The 19,835-nt window shown below is 44.5% G+C and overlaps 1 protein-coding gene across 5 annotated transcripts in view; it reads right to left on the bottom strand.

The window, feature by feature from the left end:
- The window catches only part of enox1 (ecto-NOX disulfide-thiol exchanger 1), a 197,887-nt gene that overhangs the window by 69,827 nt on the left and 108,225 nt on the right, over positions 1-19,835 (bottom strand). For 4 of the 5 annotated variants that reach the window (XM_011489515.3, XM_004081660.4, XM_020713096.2 and 1 more), the window contains 4 exons: positions 16,158-16,352; positions 8,844-9,050; positions 8,530-8,763; positions 403-615 (listed from right to left, as the gene is read on the bottom strand). In XM_011489515.3, coding sequence (XP_011487817.1) covers positions 403-615; positions 8,530-8,763; positions 8,844-9,050; positions 16,158-16,352 — 849 coding nt within the window. Of the gene's footprint in view, positions 1-402; positions 616-8,529; positions 8,764-8,843; positions 9,051-16,157; positions 16,353-16,600; positions 16,899-19,835 lie in introns of those variants that run through there. The other variant, XM_020713097.2, reaches the window with a different exon arrangement.

Raw genomic sequence — 19,835 nt, 5'->3', positions numbered from 1 at the left:
TTAAACATTGCAATGCCTTTTACCTTTGAGGCCGTTTTATAGCTTGTGTCTCCTTTTTCTTTAATGTTCAAGCCTACCTGTTTATCAGTAATGCAAAAATGATTCTCACAGTTTCATGCAACTTAAGTTAAAAAATAAAAATTAAAACCATAATCTCCTCCTTTATTTCCTATTTGCAAGATATTTGTTTTCAGCCTGTAGCCTCCCAACCGGACTCAGGACCTTCTTTCCTGCTTCACCTGAAGAAACCCAATGAAACTTCCTGTTCACATGTTAGTTTTGTGAACTAGAAGCCATTGTTCTTACCTGATAACTGCACCATCTGCTGTTATTGTGCTGAAGATGCAATCTGGCTGGGAACATCTCTGTAAGTGATTATACAGTTTTAAGAAGGCATCTTACATTGAGTTAGAATGGCCATCAGGGCGTTTTTGAAGGCCTCCTTGGCGATTTCCATCTCCTCCTCATGCTGAGCCTTCTCATTCATCAGGCGCCGAACGTGGCTGTTGGCGGACTGGATCATGGAGTAGAAGTGATTGGCAGTCCTGCGGTTGACTTCGCCCCGGTCAATCCAAGTGAACAGCACTCCTGTGGCCTCACTGAACTTATTATCATCTGTAAAAAACAAGTACATTTTATGTTCCTGCCTGGTATCAATAGGTCTTTGATTAGTACCAGTGGTTTCATTTCTGAGGGACAAAATTAAAAGATGAAGAATTGTATGGTTGGCAGGTGACCAAATACTTATTTTCCACCAAAACAATATTAACTTTTTCCACCATAACAATAAATTCTTTAAAAAGACGACATTGTGATTTTCTGGATTTTTTCTTTTCTTATTTCGTCACTCATAGTTGAGGTGTTGCTTTGGTGAAAATTGCAGGCCTCCCTCATATTTTTAAGTGGGAGAACTTGCACAATTAGTGGCTGACTAAATACTTTTTGCCCCACTGTAAGTATATTAGGAATGTTTTACCACATAAGATATATTTGGGGGGGAAATTATGTACAGATTTGTATACTTTAAAGATATAAAAATCTTTTTGAGCAAAACACTCTTATTTGAACACATATTTCCACTCACCAGAGCAATATACTTTAATATAAAAGCTTACAGCTTACAACTTTAACTTTTCCCTCTAGAAAATTCACCAAAAAGCAATTCCGTTCTTGTGCTGGAGCAAAATAAATTATTACAATTCCTAAAAATAAATATCAAAACTTTGTAGATGCAGCCAACCAAATTCAGTGGGACAACATTTTACCATCAGTTGACACCGACGACAGCAAAATGTTCCTAAAAACACTTGAGAATAATTACCGACTTCACACAAAAAATCAATCAGAAACCATACAAAAACACTGTTCCATGGATAAACTCTGACATCATAAAACTCATGAAAGAATCAGACCAAGCCTTAAAAAAAGCAAATAAAGCTACATTAACCCATGACAGAGGACTTTTGGCCATGCTGAAAAATACGGTGGTAAGATCATTAAGAAAAGCGAAAGCAGATTTCTTTCTTACAATAATTGAAAAATCACTTGGAAATGCTAAAATAATATGGGACCAGATAAGAAAAATGACAGGTGATATGCCAAAAGAACAAAATACTATAGATTTTAAAATAAACAGACAACTAACAAACATTATTCAAGTCATAGCAGAGGCGATTAACTTTTATTTCATTTATTCTGTGGCCAACATAGCAAGCTGTTTAACTCCTGTGGTCAACTACAGACTTTCAATAGACGCAAGCCAACCAATTTTCAGTTTAACAAACATCACAGAATCTGATGTATCACAGACCATCAATTCAGTCAAACCAACCAGATGTAAAGATATTTTTGGTTTGGACACAGTGATGCTCAAGGACCTCTGTTCATCACTGTTACCAAAATCATCAATCTGTCCCTCTCACAAAATGCGTTCCCGAGCATTTGGAAACCAGCCGTTGTCTCTTCCATTTTTAGGAGAGGAGACCTTCATTGCATGTCCAAGTATAGACCCAATTAGCATTCTTCCGACAGTGTCAAAGACTGCAAAAAAACTGGTTAGTTAAACAAATTATAAACCACCTCAACCCCACACTCTATTCTCTCAATGCTATACAGTTTGGTTTTAGAGCCAATTATTCCACGGAGACCTCTACCTGCTTTTTCACTGAAAATATCAGGATTTTGCTGGACCAAGGGGGGGGGTTGTTGGTGCAGTTTTTCTGGATCTCAAGGAGGTTTTTGACATTGTTAATCAAAAAATCTTAATGTCAAAATTTTGCAATTTTAACTTATCTTCTGATGTACTGCATGGATTGACTCTTACCTCACTGACTGCTTTCAACATCTCAAAGTCCAGTCATTTATATCTGCAGCTCTTAGTCTGCCAACTGGTCTTCCTCAAGGATCAATTTTGGGATCTTTGTTATTTTCACTGTACATTAATGACCTTCCATCCAGTTGTCCTGATGTTTCTGTGCAGATGTATGCTGATGATGCTGTAGTCTATGTTCATGGCAGTAATTCCTCTCAGGTGGCTGAGAAGCTCACAAATGTCATAGTTAACATCACAGTTTTGTTGAAGTACTCTTGCTTGCAGTTAAACATATCTAAAACAGTTGCAATGTTTTTAACCAAGTCTAATAATAATTTTACTGCTGAACCAGATGTTTTTGTTTCAGGAGAAAGGCTGCAGATCGTGTCAGAATACAAATATCTGAGTGTTATGATGGATTCAAAGCTGTCTTTCAAATCACATATCAAAAGGATCTGCAATTGAGTCAAATTCAGCCTCAGTAATTTGATTTGATTTGATTTTTTGATTTATTTTCAAGCATTGTAGTCAAAGAATTTACATATATTTATCAAACTCATTACAGAAATGTTGAAACACATAGTTTAAAAGACAGAAAATAAAACAAAACAAAAAAGTCACTTAAATCACATTTGCTTAATTTGCCTATCATTAACTAAAGTCAAGTAGAGCTTGATTTATTGCTTGAAAATGAGTGGGAAGAAGCGAATTTATATAATCCCACCCCTACTGGGTTAATTCATTTTATAGTTTTACAGTTTTTGTAATCCGGTTCTGATCCGATATAATATTTATATTTTATTTCAGAGGCATTCGCCATCAGATGTCCACACAGTCAGCAAAAATGTACATGCATTCCATGATTTTCTCACATATTGCTTAGTGTTTACCTGTAAGTGGCAGCCTTTTAAAATGGCTTTAAAACCTCTGCAAACATTATAAAAACTAACTGTTATAACTTTGGATAAGAAACTCAACATTGTTCACCATTGTCCAGTTTTACAAAAACATGGATTACTTAGTTGGGAAAACATGGTCAAATTTTCAAATCTCTGTCTCTTGTACAAAATCATTCATGGCTTATCATCCCCTCCTCTTCACCAGTTTGTTAACATCCGGACAGCAGATCACAGCAGAACTCGGAGTGCAGTCAGAGGAGACTGCATGATTCCCTTTAGAAAAAGTGTTTTTGGTCAGACTGCTTTTTCTGTTCGAGCTGCTACTTAGTGGAACTTCACCCCCATGACTTTAAGAAATTAAAACACGCATATTTCATTTAAGACACAGTTAAAGAAATGGCTCATTGACAATCAGAGCTGTCAACAAGTAAACCTCCTCCCTGCAATCCCCGCTATCATCTTGTCTTGTATGTGTATAGGTTCATACATTTGTCTGATTTTAGATTGTTGTATCGCCAATTTACTTTTAGGTTAACTGCTAATTTTACTGAATGTATGGCTTGCCATATGTGCGTAATGTTATGTAAATATGTAATTTTATTTTCATCTTTTAGGGTGATTTTAACATCTACCAAGGGACTGCAGATAAAAAAATAGCCCTTTGTCTAACTCTGGCATATTGACAGGAATGTTTATTAATATGTGCTGTCCCTGTATCAAAAAATCAAATCTACAAAACCTTCAGCTGTGACGGTGAGGCAAGGGGGAGAAAACCCAGGAGCAGGAAGAAACAACACAGGTCCAGAGTCCAAGTTGAAGACTTTAATGCCAAGAGCAAAACCAAAACTTGAACTTGAGCATAGACATGAAGATGCTCCAACACAGAACATAGAATAGACACATCTTAAATAGAGACAGCATAACAACATGATGCAGGACACCTGTGACTCTCGCTGGAGACCTCAGGAAAGGGAGGGCCTCAAGGAGAGGTATTCTAATTCCATTGGCAGATTTTTTGACTTTTAATAAGTGAAAATTTTTTTGTGTTCTATATTATTTAACTTGTTTTGAAAAGGATATTTTTTACCAGTGTACACTGCAGCATAGTACCAACATTGTGACCATTCTTTGTAGATTTTAGAACAGTCAACCAACCAATCATGAAACATTCTGTTAGCAAGGTAGCTATGTCAAAGGGTAGCATATGCTTTTAGCCAAACTATGTAAATCATTACAAACACTGAGATCCTGCCTCTTCTAATGTCTACACTCTGGAATCCTGTTTTAATCCACTTCACTCCACGTAGTGACTACTAAGACCATTATTGAACTTTTATGTAGGGCTAAACAAAGAACAGAGCAGAAAACAAAACGTTGCTTTTCTCCAGGAGGTGTACATGAGTCAATTTAGAATTTTAACAATTTTGAAAAAGCACAATAGCTTGCAAGCTGCATTCATTCTCAGTCATTCACAGATCCACAGGCCACCCTTAGCTGTGTTTTTTCACAGAATACCCTGAAGGCACAAAAGCTTTTGACTATATAACAGAGCTCAGTAACCCACTGCAAGAGAACTGGAAGAAGATTCCTTTTCTGGCTCTTCTAAAGACTCATTCATTCACAGCAGCAGATTACAGTCACATCACAGAGCACAATGGACAGGATGAATGTAGGAAGAATAGAAATCATTACCCCTGCTTGATGAGGTGAAGAATAATCGTAAGAGGTTTATTCACAGAGAAAGCATGCTTGTTTATATTTGATTTTAAAGATTAGATTGGTAAACAACTCTGATGCTGTACAGAAGCTCCTTTCACCAAAACCAAGTGTACCGATTGTGTTGGAAAGCAATTAAGATGAAGCAAAATAAACATTTAATTCATTATTGTGATCAATTTTCTTTGAAAGTTAAAATTCAAATAACAGTCCCACTGTTCAAAAAATGAATTTCATGTTTAGTTCTATTCATAAAGACATTATTGTAATGTCAGCGAGTAGGAATCTGAATTACCTTGTGAATCATTGGTCCAATTTCATTAGGAAAGTGTGGGTTTCATGCCCTCAACTGCTGTTATATTCACTGTTCCACACTGTCAAACTCACTTTCAATCAGAACATCTGCAATATGTGTGATATGGTGTTATTGGTCTTCTAACAATCCTTTTTTTTTCTGACTTGAACAGTTGGTTTCGGGCCCCTCTGGTGTTGACAGCTGACAAAATGACTCTACGCCTTGCCTCCTTTGCTCTGGACTGTTGACCCTAAGCATTTGAAGGTCTTCCACCTTCTTCCCCTCTGCTCTTAACCTCACCGATCCCCACCAGTTCCTCTCATTTACACACAGATCTTGCTGTGACTGACCACTCCTCTCCTTTTCAGAGTACAGTATTTTCCGGACTATAAGCCGCTACTTTTGTCACCAACTTTCAACCCTGGGGCTTATTCAATGATGCAGCTAATTTATGCTTTTATTTTACAGTTGCCAGGAGCGCTTCAACAGCCTCAGAGGGAAGACTGCCTGCGTAATTCCATGTCCAGCAACAAGTGCAATTTCTTTGACACACACTCAAGCAGCCAAACAGCATGGACCTAGCTTCAGCTCTTTGACACTTCAGTCATGGTGCAATAAAAGAAACACTAATGCTCAGCCGCATCCCACAATCCTTTGGTGCCATTAGACCCAACGTGCACGTGACCGCCACTACAATATGATGCAGCTGTGTAGAGCGCACATAGGCGCGTGCCGTGCGCGCTTGTAAGTCACTGCTGCTCTCTTTTACTGGTATGTTTTTTTAACCAGCCCTGTGGCACAGGCGGAAGGAGGGGAGAGCTGCTCTCGTATTCTGCTGCCGCTCCCTGCTCCTTCTTAAAAACGGACGCTGTTTCAGCACATATACATCCTCAATCTACAACACAGTGTGGCGAACCATGGGTTAGCCCCGCCTTAAACCCCTAAGACTCATGGGAAGTGGGGAATCTGAGTGTGAATTTCCACACCATAACTGAGGGACCTTTGAGCTGAAGTGAGGTGCATGCTGTTTGGCAGATGTGGATATGTTCAAATAAATAGGCTAAACTACTATTTACTGTGACTACTGTGGTATCATTGACATGGCAATTGACTTGCCACAACACGCGGCTTGTATACAAGTGCGACTTATGCAAGTAAAAAGTGGTTAATCCTCATTAAATTGGGTGGGTGCGGTTTGTGATCAGGTTCAATGATGGTTAATCCTCATTAAATTGGGTGGGTGCGGTTTGTGATCAGGTGCGCTCTATAGCCCGGCAATTACGGTAAACCCCCACTCTCTAAATGTTCCTTCACCTGCCTACTCCCATCTTTACTACTCTAATCTGCAAATCTATGGTGATTCCTGTCTAACCTCTTCTGTCAGTCTGTCTATTACCGCAGCAAACAAGATGGAGCTCAAAGGTGATCCTTGGTGCAGCCCCACCTCCACCTTTAACTCCTCTGTCACATTTACAGAACATCTCACCACTTTCATTCATGTCCTGAACAACTCCAACGTTCTTCTCTGTCACTCCAGACTTCTAACAGTTTTACAAAACTGTTAGCTCAACAGTATGCCAATTTGTGTATGTCGTTTTTAATTTTTCATGCACTAAAATGGAAAAGTATTTTAGGAAAAAAATCCATTAACTATATTATCAAATCCATTAAAATTCTGCTAACTAGACCTGTTTACCATTCTTACATCAGCTCACTATATACTGGCCATTTACTTTTTATCCATCCTGCCAAACCTGTATTTATGCCATCCTGCTTTTCCAGAAAATCTATTGAATGACAGTTCTGTCCACACAACAAAGTCAGGAGAGATGGGAAAAACTCATAGGGGAGTTTAAAGGCAAAAAAAGGCTGCAAGCTGCATCAAACCTGAGCTGATTCTGAGCTTAACAGATCTCCTGTATTTTTTGCATTGAAGTAAACTATTTTTCAACAGAATATTGGCCGCAAATTCATGATACAGAACACTCAAGGGAGATACCATTGGAGTTTTTCAGCATGTTTTCCTTTTTGGAAAATAAATGTTGACATTTCAGAACTAGGGGTGTGACGATAACCACATCACCGCACGTTATTTTTTTTTTTTAACGTTTTTTTTTTTTTTTTAAGTTCTGCATATGGTGCGTGATTGGAACTTTTTTTCTGCTAGTCCTGTGTTCAGACTTCAAGGGATTCTGGGGGGAACCTTTTATTACTGTTCTCCTTCACTCCCTGCATGCGGCTCTGACTCCCTCTTGCGCTGCATGCGCTCCCTCTACTTACACACACGCAGGTGGTTTAAGCAGCACATACACATCCTCATTCTACAACAGAAGTTTCTGTCTCGCGTGGAAATACGACAAATTCACTGCGTTCCAATTATTCATTTCCATTGTATTCATTTCCATTACAAGCTGTGTGCGTTCTTGAGTGCACGACACGGCCGCCCGCCAGAGGATTTTGTGTTGGGGGGGATTATTACTGTTCTCCTTCACTCCATAACACCAAACACGAACGCGCACTGTTAGAGTGCGATGAATATCACTACATGTTCTGTTTGGGAACTATTTTGTGCAGCGCAAAGTTACGTGTCCGTATAAATAAAGGCGGAGCCTCCTGCCCCGTGTTCTTAATGGGTGTCAGGCTTCATGACTACCGGAAAGGTGGCAGGGTGTCTGCAGTCTCGTTTATTACTGGGCAATATATAAAATTCTGAGAAGATGTCTGTACCAGAAAGCACAGGTGAAGGCTCGCTTGCAGCTAGAGAGCGGTCCGCTGCAGAAGAATCAACACGCACCCCTAAGACACTTGTGTGCTCTCCTTCCTTCTACACACGCAGCGCGCTGACACACATACACATAGTCATTCTAAAACACCTATATAGTTAGTTTATTAGTTAGATAGATAGTAGTTAGTTGTTACTGTTATTTGTTAATAAAGAATACTGCGTTGTAATTGTATTCATTTGCGACGCGGCCGCCGGGGGATTTTGTGTTTGGCGGGGGTGCGGTTAACCGCGACACCGCGCCCCCTGCTGGTTCATCACCGCAGTGATCAAAAATCCCACACGTCACAGCTATATTCAGAACATCCATGGTATTATTTTAATCTTTCGCAGCAGTTTTCTTGGCTCATAATTAGGTTAGGAGACAGGCATGTGTGGAAATCCAGACATTCCAGTGGAACCATAAAATCACCTTTGTTTGCTTTCACATTGATTTTTTTTTACACAATTAGACTCATTCAAGGGATTTTACAAGTCATACTTATTTATTGAAGTTTATCCCAAACACACTTGCATACACTCTCACCTTTCAGTCTGTCTGCCAAAAGTGCCGCCTCATGCTCGGAGTAGTGCACTACGGGAGGAGGGGATGGCGGCCGCAGGCGGTCCTCGTGGATTTTCCAGCGGTGTCTTTCCTCTCTGGCCATGAAGCGCTGTTTACACTCCCACTCATAGAGATCATCTCTGGCTTGAGCAAAGTCCACATGGATCCTCCCAGAGTCCTTTTTGTCAGTACTGGATCCAATGCGCATCCGATATCCTGAAGCAAAGAAGAGGTCAGACATGACTCAGCTGCTTCCAGACAGTCCTGAGATGCAGAAGGGAACCACGCTTGCTCACCTGACAGGTAAATAGCCTTGTCCACCATGAACTCTTCACTGAAGCGGATGTGACAAAAATTCTTCTTGCTCTTCCGGATGGCCGTGATCTCCCCACACTGGTCAAACACTTCCCTGATGATCTCCTCTGTGGCGTTTTCTGGCAAACCTCCAACAAAAACTGTCTTACACCCAGGGGGGCGCTCACGTGTGGATGGAGGGGGCAAGTCTGGAACCCAAAATGTTTCTTCCGAATTATTATAATTCTCAGAAGTTACTTGATTTAAAACTGCAGATTTCTTGCTGTAATTTAAAAAATAAATCAATATGATTTTTCTCTATCTTCTAATCTCAACCTATGACTGTGTATAGGAACTTGAATGAGTGACCCCTCCCCCCGGCGTTCCAAACAGGAAGTACCTGCTGGTCCCAAAAAGCCAAAATCCCATAGACTTCTACAGGGAAATAAACAGCTGTTATTCAGTAATTCTATTGGTCAGAATAACCATTCTTGCTAAATTTTTTTTTTACATGCTATTGATTATCCTAGTGTTTTCACATTATTTTTCTTTTATTTCGAGTTGTTCAAGTTCTAAACTGACCAATCAGATGCCTCAATTAAAGTGTGCGGTCTCCCAGCAGACGTTCAATGTGTTTGATGTGTGTGGCCCACTTTTAGTGGTAGGGGTGTGGCCCTCCAAAAAGCTCACTCCTGATTAGTGGCTACCCTTGAAACATTGACTCAGACTGACTCAGACCAATCACTGCTTATTGAGGATGTCTGATTCCAAAATGGTGGCGTTAGTATTGTAAAAAAAATAGCATCTGAAGACATTTTTTATGGCTGACATCCTCCTCACTTGGTCCAGTTCTCAAGGTCGTGTCACAAAGTCAAAATGAATGTTTTCACATATATATCACAGATGAGTCATATACATGGAAAAAGTGAGAAAAGTTGTGGTCTTTATGTGAAATTTTCACAATAAATCACAAATAAAAAACACAGAAGAAGTACGAATAAACCATGCAAAGGAAACGTAAATCAAAGTAGAACATGACACGTGTGTGAAAATATTTGTATGCATTTCATTAGTGATTCATGAATCAATTACGTAATTTTAATGTGATATGTGCGCTGTATATATGACATAAAAGTTATGGACAACACCTTCTCATTGAAATGAATGGAAAGGTGCGTCCAAACTTTTGTTCTCTTTTAACATTCGTTTCGGTATCTCACTATGGGACACGCCCCCTGCGCTGTCCCTCAGAAGCTCTTTTACATTACGCCAGTCTTGACTGGCAGACAGAAGGTGACGTCTGTTCTCAGGAGGCGGGACTTCCTCCTGCTATAAGAGCCAGACGCCATCTTCTCTCCTCAGTCTAACACCTCTACTCGCTCCCGGAAGCATCCTCAGACGGCAGGTGTAGTATCCAAAGCTAGCTTAACTGTTCTTAGAGCAAGCTAACAACTCGGTCGCTGAACGCTAGTCGGTGTTACATAGCTTGTCTGGGTTACGCGGTTGGTCTGTCTCCAAACAGCACCCGCTAGAACTAGTCACCATACTAGTATTTTTCGCGCTTCGCTCTCAACCGGAGTCGACGAAGTCGTCATAGAGCCTGAACCTTTCCTCGCCATGGAAACGGTCAGACCTCTGCCTAGAGCCTGCATATGCAGCAGCAAAATTGCCGGGGCAGACACGCAACATGCCCAGGACGCGTTAGCATCTCCGGCTAGCTGCGAGCATTGTTTGCGCCTCTCCCTCAAAACTCTGAGACGCAGACTAGCGCGCCAAGCTAGTCTGTCCAAGGCGGACCCGGTCTTGGGGGTAATCAGCCCCCCACTACCAGAGGAGTCTACTCGGAGAGAGGTGACAGGCATGAGCTGGGGCGACCAGCTGGATGCGGTCGCGCCACTCGAGGGCATGGAGGAGCAGGAGCCCGCGCCCCCGAAGTTCCAGCACACGGTGGACACTGTGCCTGACTCCGGAGACGAGTCCATCAGCCTTGGCTCTGGGGAGGACGAGGAGGACAGCGAGCCTTTCCTTCCTCCATCGGCTGCAAAGCCGCTGGCTGCGGGCGACGCGTGCGGCGGCTTGCCAAACCCGGCCGCCGCGATGGACCTGCACGATGTCTGCAGAAGAGCAGCTGAAAAGCTGAGCATTAAGCGGCCTGAAGCCCTCACTGAGACCACCACGTCTCGCTATGAGGGAAAAAGACTGCCTAAAGCCAAGTTTTCCAGCAGACAGCTGCTGCCAGTTTTCCCTGAGTGCTTGGAGGAAGCAACCAGAACCTGGAGCACCCCCTTTTCGGCCAAAAGCCCCATCCTGGGAGGCTTGGCTTTGGACTGGGCCAACATGGAGGGGAACGGATTCTTGCATATCCCTCCAGTCGAACCACTGCTGGCATCCCACCTGCACCCGACGCAGAAGTCCACCATGACTTCCGCGGGCCCCATCCTGCCTTCGAAAGCTGACTGCTTCCAGTCAACTCTCATTGAAAAGGGCTACAAGGCCGTTGCCGCATCGGTGAAAGCCCTGAATGCATCTTCTCTGCTCTTAGCCTACCAGGCAGAGCTGCAGGAACAGATGTCAGCCACACCAACCCCAGACCTGTGGAACGAGCTATGCGTGGTCACAGACCTTTGCCTGCGTCTCCACAGGTTCGCAGTCCAAGCCTCTGGGCGAGCCATGGCCCTCATGGTGGTCCAGGAAAGAGCCCCATGGCTGAACTTATCTAGTCTCTCTCAGAAGGAGAAGACTCAACTCCTCGATGTGCCGGTGGACCCAAAGAGCCTATTTGGACCAGCGGTGGCCACTATGCAAAGGCGCTGTGAGGAGAAGAAACGGGAAGGTGAAGGGCTGCAGCTGTGTCTGCCCAGGAAGGTACCCCCTCCTACCCCAGCTGCACCGCGTCTTTCCTTCGCTCAAGCGGTAGCTAGACCAGCTTACCGCACTCCGAAACGCCAGCCTCAGCCAGGTGACCGGAGCCACGGAAAGCCTGCTGAGGCCAGAGGGGCCTGGGCCAAGAAACCGTTTGCTCCCAACGTGACAACGGCAGCCCAGCCAGCTCCTCCTGTCGCTCAGAGCTCAAAGAAAAAGAGGCGTGCCACCACCAGGGACGGAGAGCGGGCACAACCAGAAGCCTGCTTCCCCCCTTCCACGACACGTTCCGTTCCCTTCGTTTTTCTCCAGGGCATGTTCCGGCCTGACCAAACGGCGTGCAGAGGCCCTGGTGGCCCTCACAGTTCACAGCCAGTTAAAAAGGAGAAAAGAGGGACCCACAGAGAGCTCAGGGGAGCCACAGTTGTGTCCCAGAAAGTGTTTGAAAAGGTTTTTAAAACAAACACAAATAAAAAATCCCAGAGGCGCGCAACCAGGCCCCGAGCCAAGGGCGGAGCCTCAACACAAAAAGACAAAACAAAACACATACAAATGACGGGAAGCCGGGTGGGAACTGCGCGGCTGCACATGAGGCCACAGGAAGGAGCTGTTGCTCCACCAGTGGCACAGCAGCCCAGCCCCGTGGTAGCAGCGAGCCCTGCTTCAGCGCAGCTCGCATTGGCCACGCATACCAGTGTCTCAGCGCGGAACCCGCTCGGCCCGCTCTCGGACAAATCACAGCTATGGCGACACTGCAGGGCGCCGGACTGGGTTATAAGGACTGTAACCAAAGGTTACAGACTCCAGTTTGCATCCACCCCTCCCCTTTTAAATGGTATACTGCAGTTGCAGGCCAAGGGGCAAAACGCAAGCATTTTGCAGGAAGAGATCAAAACACTGCAAGGCAAAACAGCCATTCAGCTAGTGCCACCGGAGCAGGCTCACAGCGGTTTCTACTCCAGATACTTCCTGGTCCCAAAACGGGGTGGAGGCCTGCGTCCGATTCTAGACCTGCGAGCACTGAACAAATTCTTGAGGAAGTACAAATTCAGAATGCTAACACACGCAGGTCTGATACGGTTTGTGCGTCCAGGAGACTGGTTCGTCTCCATAGATTTGAAAGACGCATATTTTCACGTCCCAATATACCCCCCTCACAGAAAGTATCTCAGATTTTCCTTTCAAGGGAAGATTTACGAGTTTCTAGTGCTCCCCTTCGGGCTCTCACTGAGTCTGCGGGTGTTTGTGAAATGCACGGAGGCCGCTGTCGCACCCCTGAGACAGATGGGCGTTCGGCTGGCAACGTATATAGACGACTGGCTGCTTGCAGCGCAGTCTCCCGAAGAACTCAGGACGCAGGCCGGGTTGCTCACATCGCACCTAACTGCACTGGGCTTCGCAGTAAACTGGGAAAAGTGCGTGTTGACACCAGTTAAAACGATCACTTTCATCGGCTTATTCCTGAACTCAGTCGAGCGCGACTCTCAGCGGAGAAAGTAACAGCCTTCCAGGCGTGTCTGTTAAAGTTCCGCAGGGGGGCATGGATAATGTTCAGACTGTGCCTTAGGCTCCTCGGGCTGATGGCATCGGCTCTGTCCGTCATCCCTTTTGGTCGCTTACACATGCGTCCTTTTCAGCGGTGGGTGGCGTCGCTCAATCTAAGCACCGCCTGCCATGGTCACCGGCGAGTGCTTGCTTCGGTGACGTGCATTCTCGCCCTACACAAGTTGAGGGATATCTCTTTCCTCACCACGGGCGTTGTCATGGGAACCGTGCAAACAAGACAGGTGATCACCACAGACGCCTCGCTGACAGGCTGGGGAGCCACTCACGAGGACAGGACAGGACAGTGAACGGTCTGTGGGGCTCTCACATGCGATCAGTTCACATAAACTGCTTGGAACTCCTGGCGGTGTCTCTTGCACTGAAACATTTCTTACCCTTCCTGAAAGGGCGCCATGTTTTAGTCAGGACCGACAATACCACGGTGGTGGCGTATATCAACAGACAAGGAGGGCTGCGCTCATTTCAGTTGCACACGCTAGCACACAGACTGATTATGTGGAGCAGCTCCCGACTTCTGTCGCTGCGGGCCATTCATGTACCGGGGATAATGAACCGGGGAGCCGACCTGCTCTCCAGAGGGAACCCGCGTTACAGGGAATGAAAGCTCCACACCCAGGTGGTAGCCCAGATGTGGAGCATTTACGGTCAAGCAGAGGTCGATCTCTTTGCTTCAGCGGAGAACGCTCAGTGTCAGATGTTCTACTCTCTGACAGACCAGAGCGCCCCCCTGGGGGTGGACGCTGTAGCGCACGAGTGGCCGTGCCGACTTCTGTATGCGTTCCCACCGTTGGAGTTGATTGCCCCTACCCTCACCAGGGTTCGGGAGGGGAAACACTCTCTCATCCTCGAAGCTCCTCGGTGGCCCGGGAAACACTGGCTAGCGGACATCATTCAGATGCTGCACAGCCAACCGTGGCCTCTGCCTTTACGCAGGGACCTCCTGTCGCAGGCCCGCGGGGAAATATTTCATCCTCATCTGGAACGCTTGGCTCTGTGGGCCTGGCCCGTGAGAGGCTGAATCTCATGGCAGCGGGACTCCCTTCAGAACGTCGTGGACATGATCCAGAGCGCCAGGGCACGGTCTACCCGCTCCGCCTACGGCGCCAAATGGCGCGTTTTTGAGGACTGGTGCGTAAAAATGGCTGTAGTGCCTTTCCAGAGCCCCGTCCCAGTCATTCTATCGTTCCTTCAGGAACTGATTGAAAAAGGTTTGTCCTTTTCCACCATTAAAGTGTATCTGGCGGCCATATCCGCCTGTCACATAGGTTTTAATGACAAAACAGTGGGCCAGCATCCACTTATTTGTCAGTTTATGAGGGGCCCACGTCGGCTCCGACCGGTGTCGAAAAGCCTTGTTGCTCCTTGGGATTTACCGTTGGTGCTAGACGCACTGTCGTGCGCACTGTTTGAGCCACTAAGGCAAGTGAGCCTCAAAGCGCTCTCTTTTTAAACAGCTCTGCTTATTGCACTAGCTTCTGCTAAGCGAGTGAGCGACGTCCATGCGTTGTCAGTTCACCCGTCCTGTTTGCAGTTCTCCAGAGGGGATTCTAAGGTTTTGTTGAAACCGAATCCGGCATTTATGCCCAAGGTTTTCAACCCTGCCATACCTTACCCCCCCATTGAGTTTTTGGCATTCAACCCGCCTTCTTTTTCCTCTACGGAGCAAGAGAGTCTTCACACATTGTGTCCTGTGCGGGCGCTGCGCATGTATGTGGAGAGGACGGCTGGCTTCAGAAAATCTGAGCAGCTCTTTGTGTCGTGGGCTTCTCCTCACACAGGTAAGCCCATAACCAAACAACGCCTGTCACACTGGGTTGTGGGCGCTATAACCATGGCTTATAACAGCAAGGGGTTAACACCCCCGGCGGGCCTGCGCGCTCATTCCACTCGCGGCATGGCATCATCATGGGCAGTTTTTCAGGGCATCTCTCTGGATGACGTCTGCCAGTTGGGCAACACCTCACACTTTCATCAGATTTTATAGATTGGATGTCACTAGACCAGGGCTGCCTCACGCAGTGCTAGGTGTGGGGTACACACCTACACCTGTATGATCAGCCTGGTTGTTCTCTGTTGGTCTTCAGAGTAAGCTTATGTGGCAATACGGGAGTCTCTACATCCCATAGTGAGATACCGAAACGAATGTTGAAAGAGAACTTTAGGTTAAGAAATTAACCCCGGTTCTCTGAAACATGAGTGAGGTATCTCACCAGATCACCCTCCTTGCCTGGAGCGAGAAGAGGTGTGCTTACTTAAACTGAGGAGAGAAGATGGCGTCCGGCTCTTATAGCAGGAGGAAGTCCCACCTCCTGAGAGCAGACGTCACCTTCTGTCTGCCAGTCAAGACTGGCGTAATGTAAAAGAGCTTCTGGGGGACAGCGTAGGGGGCGTGTCCCATAGTGAGATACCTCACTCATGTTTCAGAGAACCGGGGTTAAGTTCTTAACCTAAAGGTCTGTACTGTACGTGTTAGACATACTCGGACAAACGTGGAACGGTGATGGAAACCTACAAATTTGTGTATGCATCTCGCAAAATGTTTGCACAATTGCGTAAGATTTATGTAATAATTGTGTATAAACTACTTAAAATACGCGTAAACTGTGTAAGTCTCAACCGACCAAAAATTCTGAACACCTCAAAACCGAATTCACGTAAAGACTCATCAGCTGAATCTCTCGACGGAAATCTGCGCACATCGACGAATGACGAACGCAAGAAACACTAATGGATTAAGTATATCACGCGTGTATGATGAAAGACGGAAACTTCATACTGTACGTGCGCAAAATTTATGAAGTGGCTGTGTGAAATGGCCTTCAGATATATTCACTGGTCTGGACTGTGGTTGACTCTCAGGAATTCAGTCTGAGGGTTTTGGTTCTTACTTGGGTTCTGAGGAAAGAGGGTGCAGCTCTTGCAATGGATGATCTCTTTGATGACTGGAATGTCGGAGGGTGGAGGTGGTACCAAGCTGGATGTGCTGCCAGGTGGAGGTTGTATCAAGCTGATTCCTGCCATCATGGGGTTTATGGGTGCGATGAGGCCCAGACTGGGGTCATATCTCTGTATACACAGAGAGTCTGTTGGACACAAAAAAAAACGAAACTCAAATTTAGATTCTGTAGCTGTAGAATTTCTGTCTACAATTTGTTACTTCATCACTGAAAAGAAGCAACCTAATCGATGCTTTACAGCCACCCTTAAAAAACAGAACATTTCTCCAAATTAAATGATGTAAAAATGAAAAGACATTTTTTTAAATACCTAAGTCTGTATGAACATACTCAAACAACAAAAACCCTTTTAAAATCACCATAGTTAATTTCACCTCATATGACAAGCCCTTTTTGCCCCTTTTCTTGATGCATTTGAAAACACGTTTTTGAGCAGAAATTTCCTCAGCTTTTTTGTCAGGACACAAGCTTCTGTCTCTCCTTCCGGCCACCAGAGAGAGCCATCTCCTGAGTATTAACTTGGTTCTCATCTTTACTACATCTTCCATCACTCAACGCTCACTGTTCCTGGACCTTCCACCAGCTGTTCTGCATTCAGTAATCACCACCAGTGTGTTTAATCAGGCACCGACTCTGCTCTGGTGTAACGTCTTATTTAGCATTTGCTGACAGGCTGAGCGGCGCTTTTCTATTTATCCTTTTGTGTATTTTGTCTGTTTTGACTTTGCCCTTGCCCAGTTTGTTTGTTGATTCTCTTATAGGCTCCTTGACCATCCTCTCAAGCCTTGTGTGTGTTTGTCAATAAAAACAGTTGCACATGAATCCAAACGCCTCCGTGTCACATTTTTATTCCTCGTTTTAAGGGCATCAAGTTAGAAAGAACATTAAGACTAATTTAGTATAAGTAAAAAGCCAAAAGAAGACAAAACAGGCAACAACAGACTGGCAACATCTGTCCAGGGTGTACCCCACCTTCACCTTACAGTAGCCGGGTTAGGCTCTGGCTGCCCCATGACCCCGAAAGGGATACTGCGGGTTAAGAAAATGGATGGGTGAATGATAAATACAGCACCTTTGGTGTGGGAGCAGGAAAGGTTAAAAGACGGGCCTCATGAAGGACAAGAGGGAAATGAAGAACATGTCTTTTTCCAAGGACAATGAGAAAGTGAGGAAGAAGAGAGGGGGAGGACAGTGGCAACAGCAGCAATGCTTCACCTGTCTGGGTGAAAATAGAGCAGGCAGGCTGTAGGAAAGTGGTGCAGCATTGCAAACTCCCATCTTCACTGTAGCAATAACAAGAGAGCGGGTGGAGCAGAGCGTCAGCAGAAATTCCTTCCCTCCCGCAGCCCACGCAGGCACAATGCGATGAAGAACAAAATGATTCAAATCACAGGGGAGCAGGGCTGTCACACTAGGACAGGGTGAATGTCCTTCATAGTAACTTCTTTGAAATAAATGTTTCCTTTGCTCCTTGGAGCGGAGGATTGATAAATGCCGCTCTGATTCACTGCAAAGACCTTAACTCAGGCTGATCTGAACATTCAGCACACAAAGCAGCTGCTAAAATGAACAATGCATCCTGCAGGAACTACTTCTAATCATGATTGGGTTTTTTGTGATTACGGAATGCCTTTTTTAAGTTTTTTTTTTTTTTTTAACTTGTCCTGTCCAACAGCTGGGCAGACAGATGAGAGCTGAGGGCCTCTTGTGTTGGACATATTTTACTTTAACAAGAGGGGTTATTAATCTTCAGACAAACCAAAGGCATGACTGAATAAACCCCTTTTGTAATTGAGGCCAAACTTTATTAATTTCAATCATGTTTGAGAATCTTTGGCGTTGGACCGGACGGAAAAGGAAAGGAGGGAATTTTGTTGGACTCTTTGTCATGTGCCTTATCATGTGACACGAACACATGCTAAGATGATCATGTCTTATCTTTTTAAGATGCATGTAATCATGTGTTTGCTGACGATATAACAAATTAAAAAAAAACTGATTTGTATTAAAGAGTTCCCCTGCTTGTGTCCTCCATTGTTTAAAGATATTTCTTTTTAAAACAAAACAACAGTCAAATAAGGAATTGGACATCATAGGTCACTGCAATGTCCTGTAACTTCTAGTAGTCTGTGATACTAACAGGGGCTGTGTGAAAGAGATTTCAAGGTTAAATCAGTTTCTAATCAGTATACATGCATATTTATTCATGGATGGTAATGGTAATGGTAAATGGCGTTTACTTATATAGCGCTTTCTACCTTCTAATGAAGGCTCAAAGCGCTTTACAGTCACAGTCCCATTCACCCATGCACACACACATTCACACACACATTAACACACTGATGGCGGTTCCGCTGCCGAACACTGGCGCCAGCCTCCCACCAGAGGCAAGGTGGGGTTCAGTGTCTTGCCCAAGGACACTTCGACACATGGGCGTGCAAGGCGGGATTCGAACCTGCAATCTTACGATCATGAGTCGACCGCCCTACCGCTGCACCATGGCCGCCCCGGTGCCATTTTCCTCTCCTTTAGCTTGGGATACACTGGGCTTTCATTTTTTAAACTTTCTGTTTCATGTTTTACCTGATTTTTCTGATTCACAACTGATGAAAAAGTAAATTACCAGCTTTTTTTTTTTACAACAATTTTTGGTAAATTGTCTTGGCGTCTTTTGTTTTGGCTTTGGCACTTGTTTTAAACAACTTCCATCTAGGTAGGGGTTTTGTTTTTGTAAGTCATGGTACAGTTTGTTTAATTCATTCCTGCAGTCTTATATCTTACTGGGGAATCTGTGGTGACACAGTTTCCATTACAAAGTCAGAAATGTATGCACAAATAGGAGGCTAGTAAAGAGGAAGCCTGATTATGGTTTCTGATTTTTCTAACCTGCATTGAACACTTTAATAAATTTCTTTTTTTCCACATACTATCTCTAGAAGATGATATCTCTAGATGATCTTTTTTTGTATTTCAGATTTATAGTTTCAGATTCACAGTTTATATTGGATTAGTTGATGAAATGAATTCAGATTTGGCTATTGTTTTCAGCTGAATTCCGCAGTAATGTTTAACATACCTTTAAACATTTACATACTAACAATCCTGACTGATAATCAGCTTTAACTTCCACACTAGACAGTTTAACCCAGGGCTCGTTAACCCATGGCTCCGGAGCCACATGTGGCTCTTTCATCCTTCTGTTGTGGCTTCCTGTGACTTTGGAAAATAATGATTATTTTTTAATAATTAAATTTTATTTTAGTTTGTTCATTTTTCATGGCATTTCAAAGACGCTGATGGCTTCGTACGAAGCGCGTGCCACGTATAAAACAACTTCGTAATGAGCTCGTATTTATCGGGCGAGACCTGTAGAACTGATAGCAGGAGGACACACGCGGGGCGGCTTCAATAAACACTCTGATCTTCTGCCGGGAACTTGACGTGCCGCGGGGCAGAGAGCAACTCGCTGTTGACAGAGAGTTCGCGCCAGTGTTGCCAGATAGTCACAGTTTTCCAGCCCAAAAGTCATCTGAAAACCGCCAGACCCAGCCAAAAACCACCCAACACAACTTTTGTTGATGTTTTTTTTTCGTACTGGACTGATTTGGC

This window comes from Oryzias latipes, chromosome 21, assembly GCF_002234675.1.
Source record: "Oryzias latipes chromosome 21, ASM223467v1".
Lineage (NCBI taxonomy): Eukaryota > Metazoa > Chordata > Actinopteri > Beloniformes > Adrianichthyidae > Oryzias > Oryzias latipes.
This window is presented reverse-complemented; position numbering and strand designations above follow the sequence as displayed.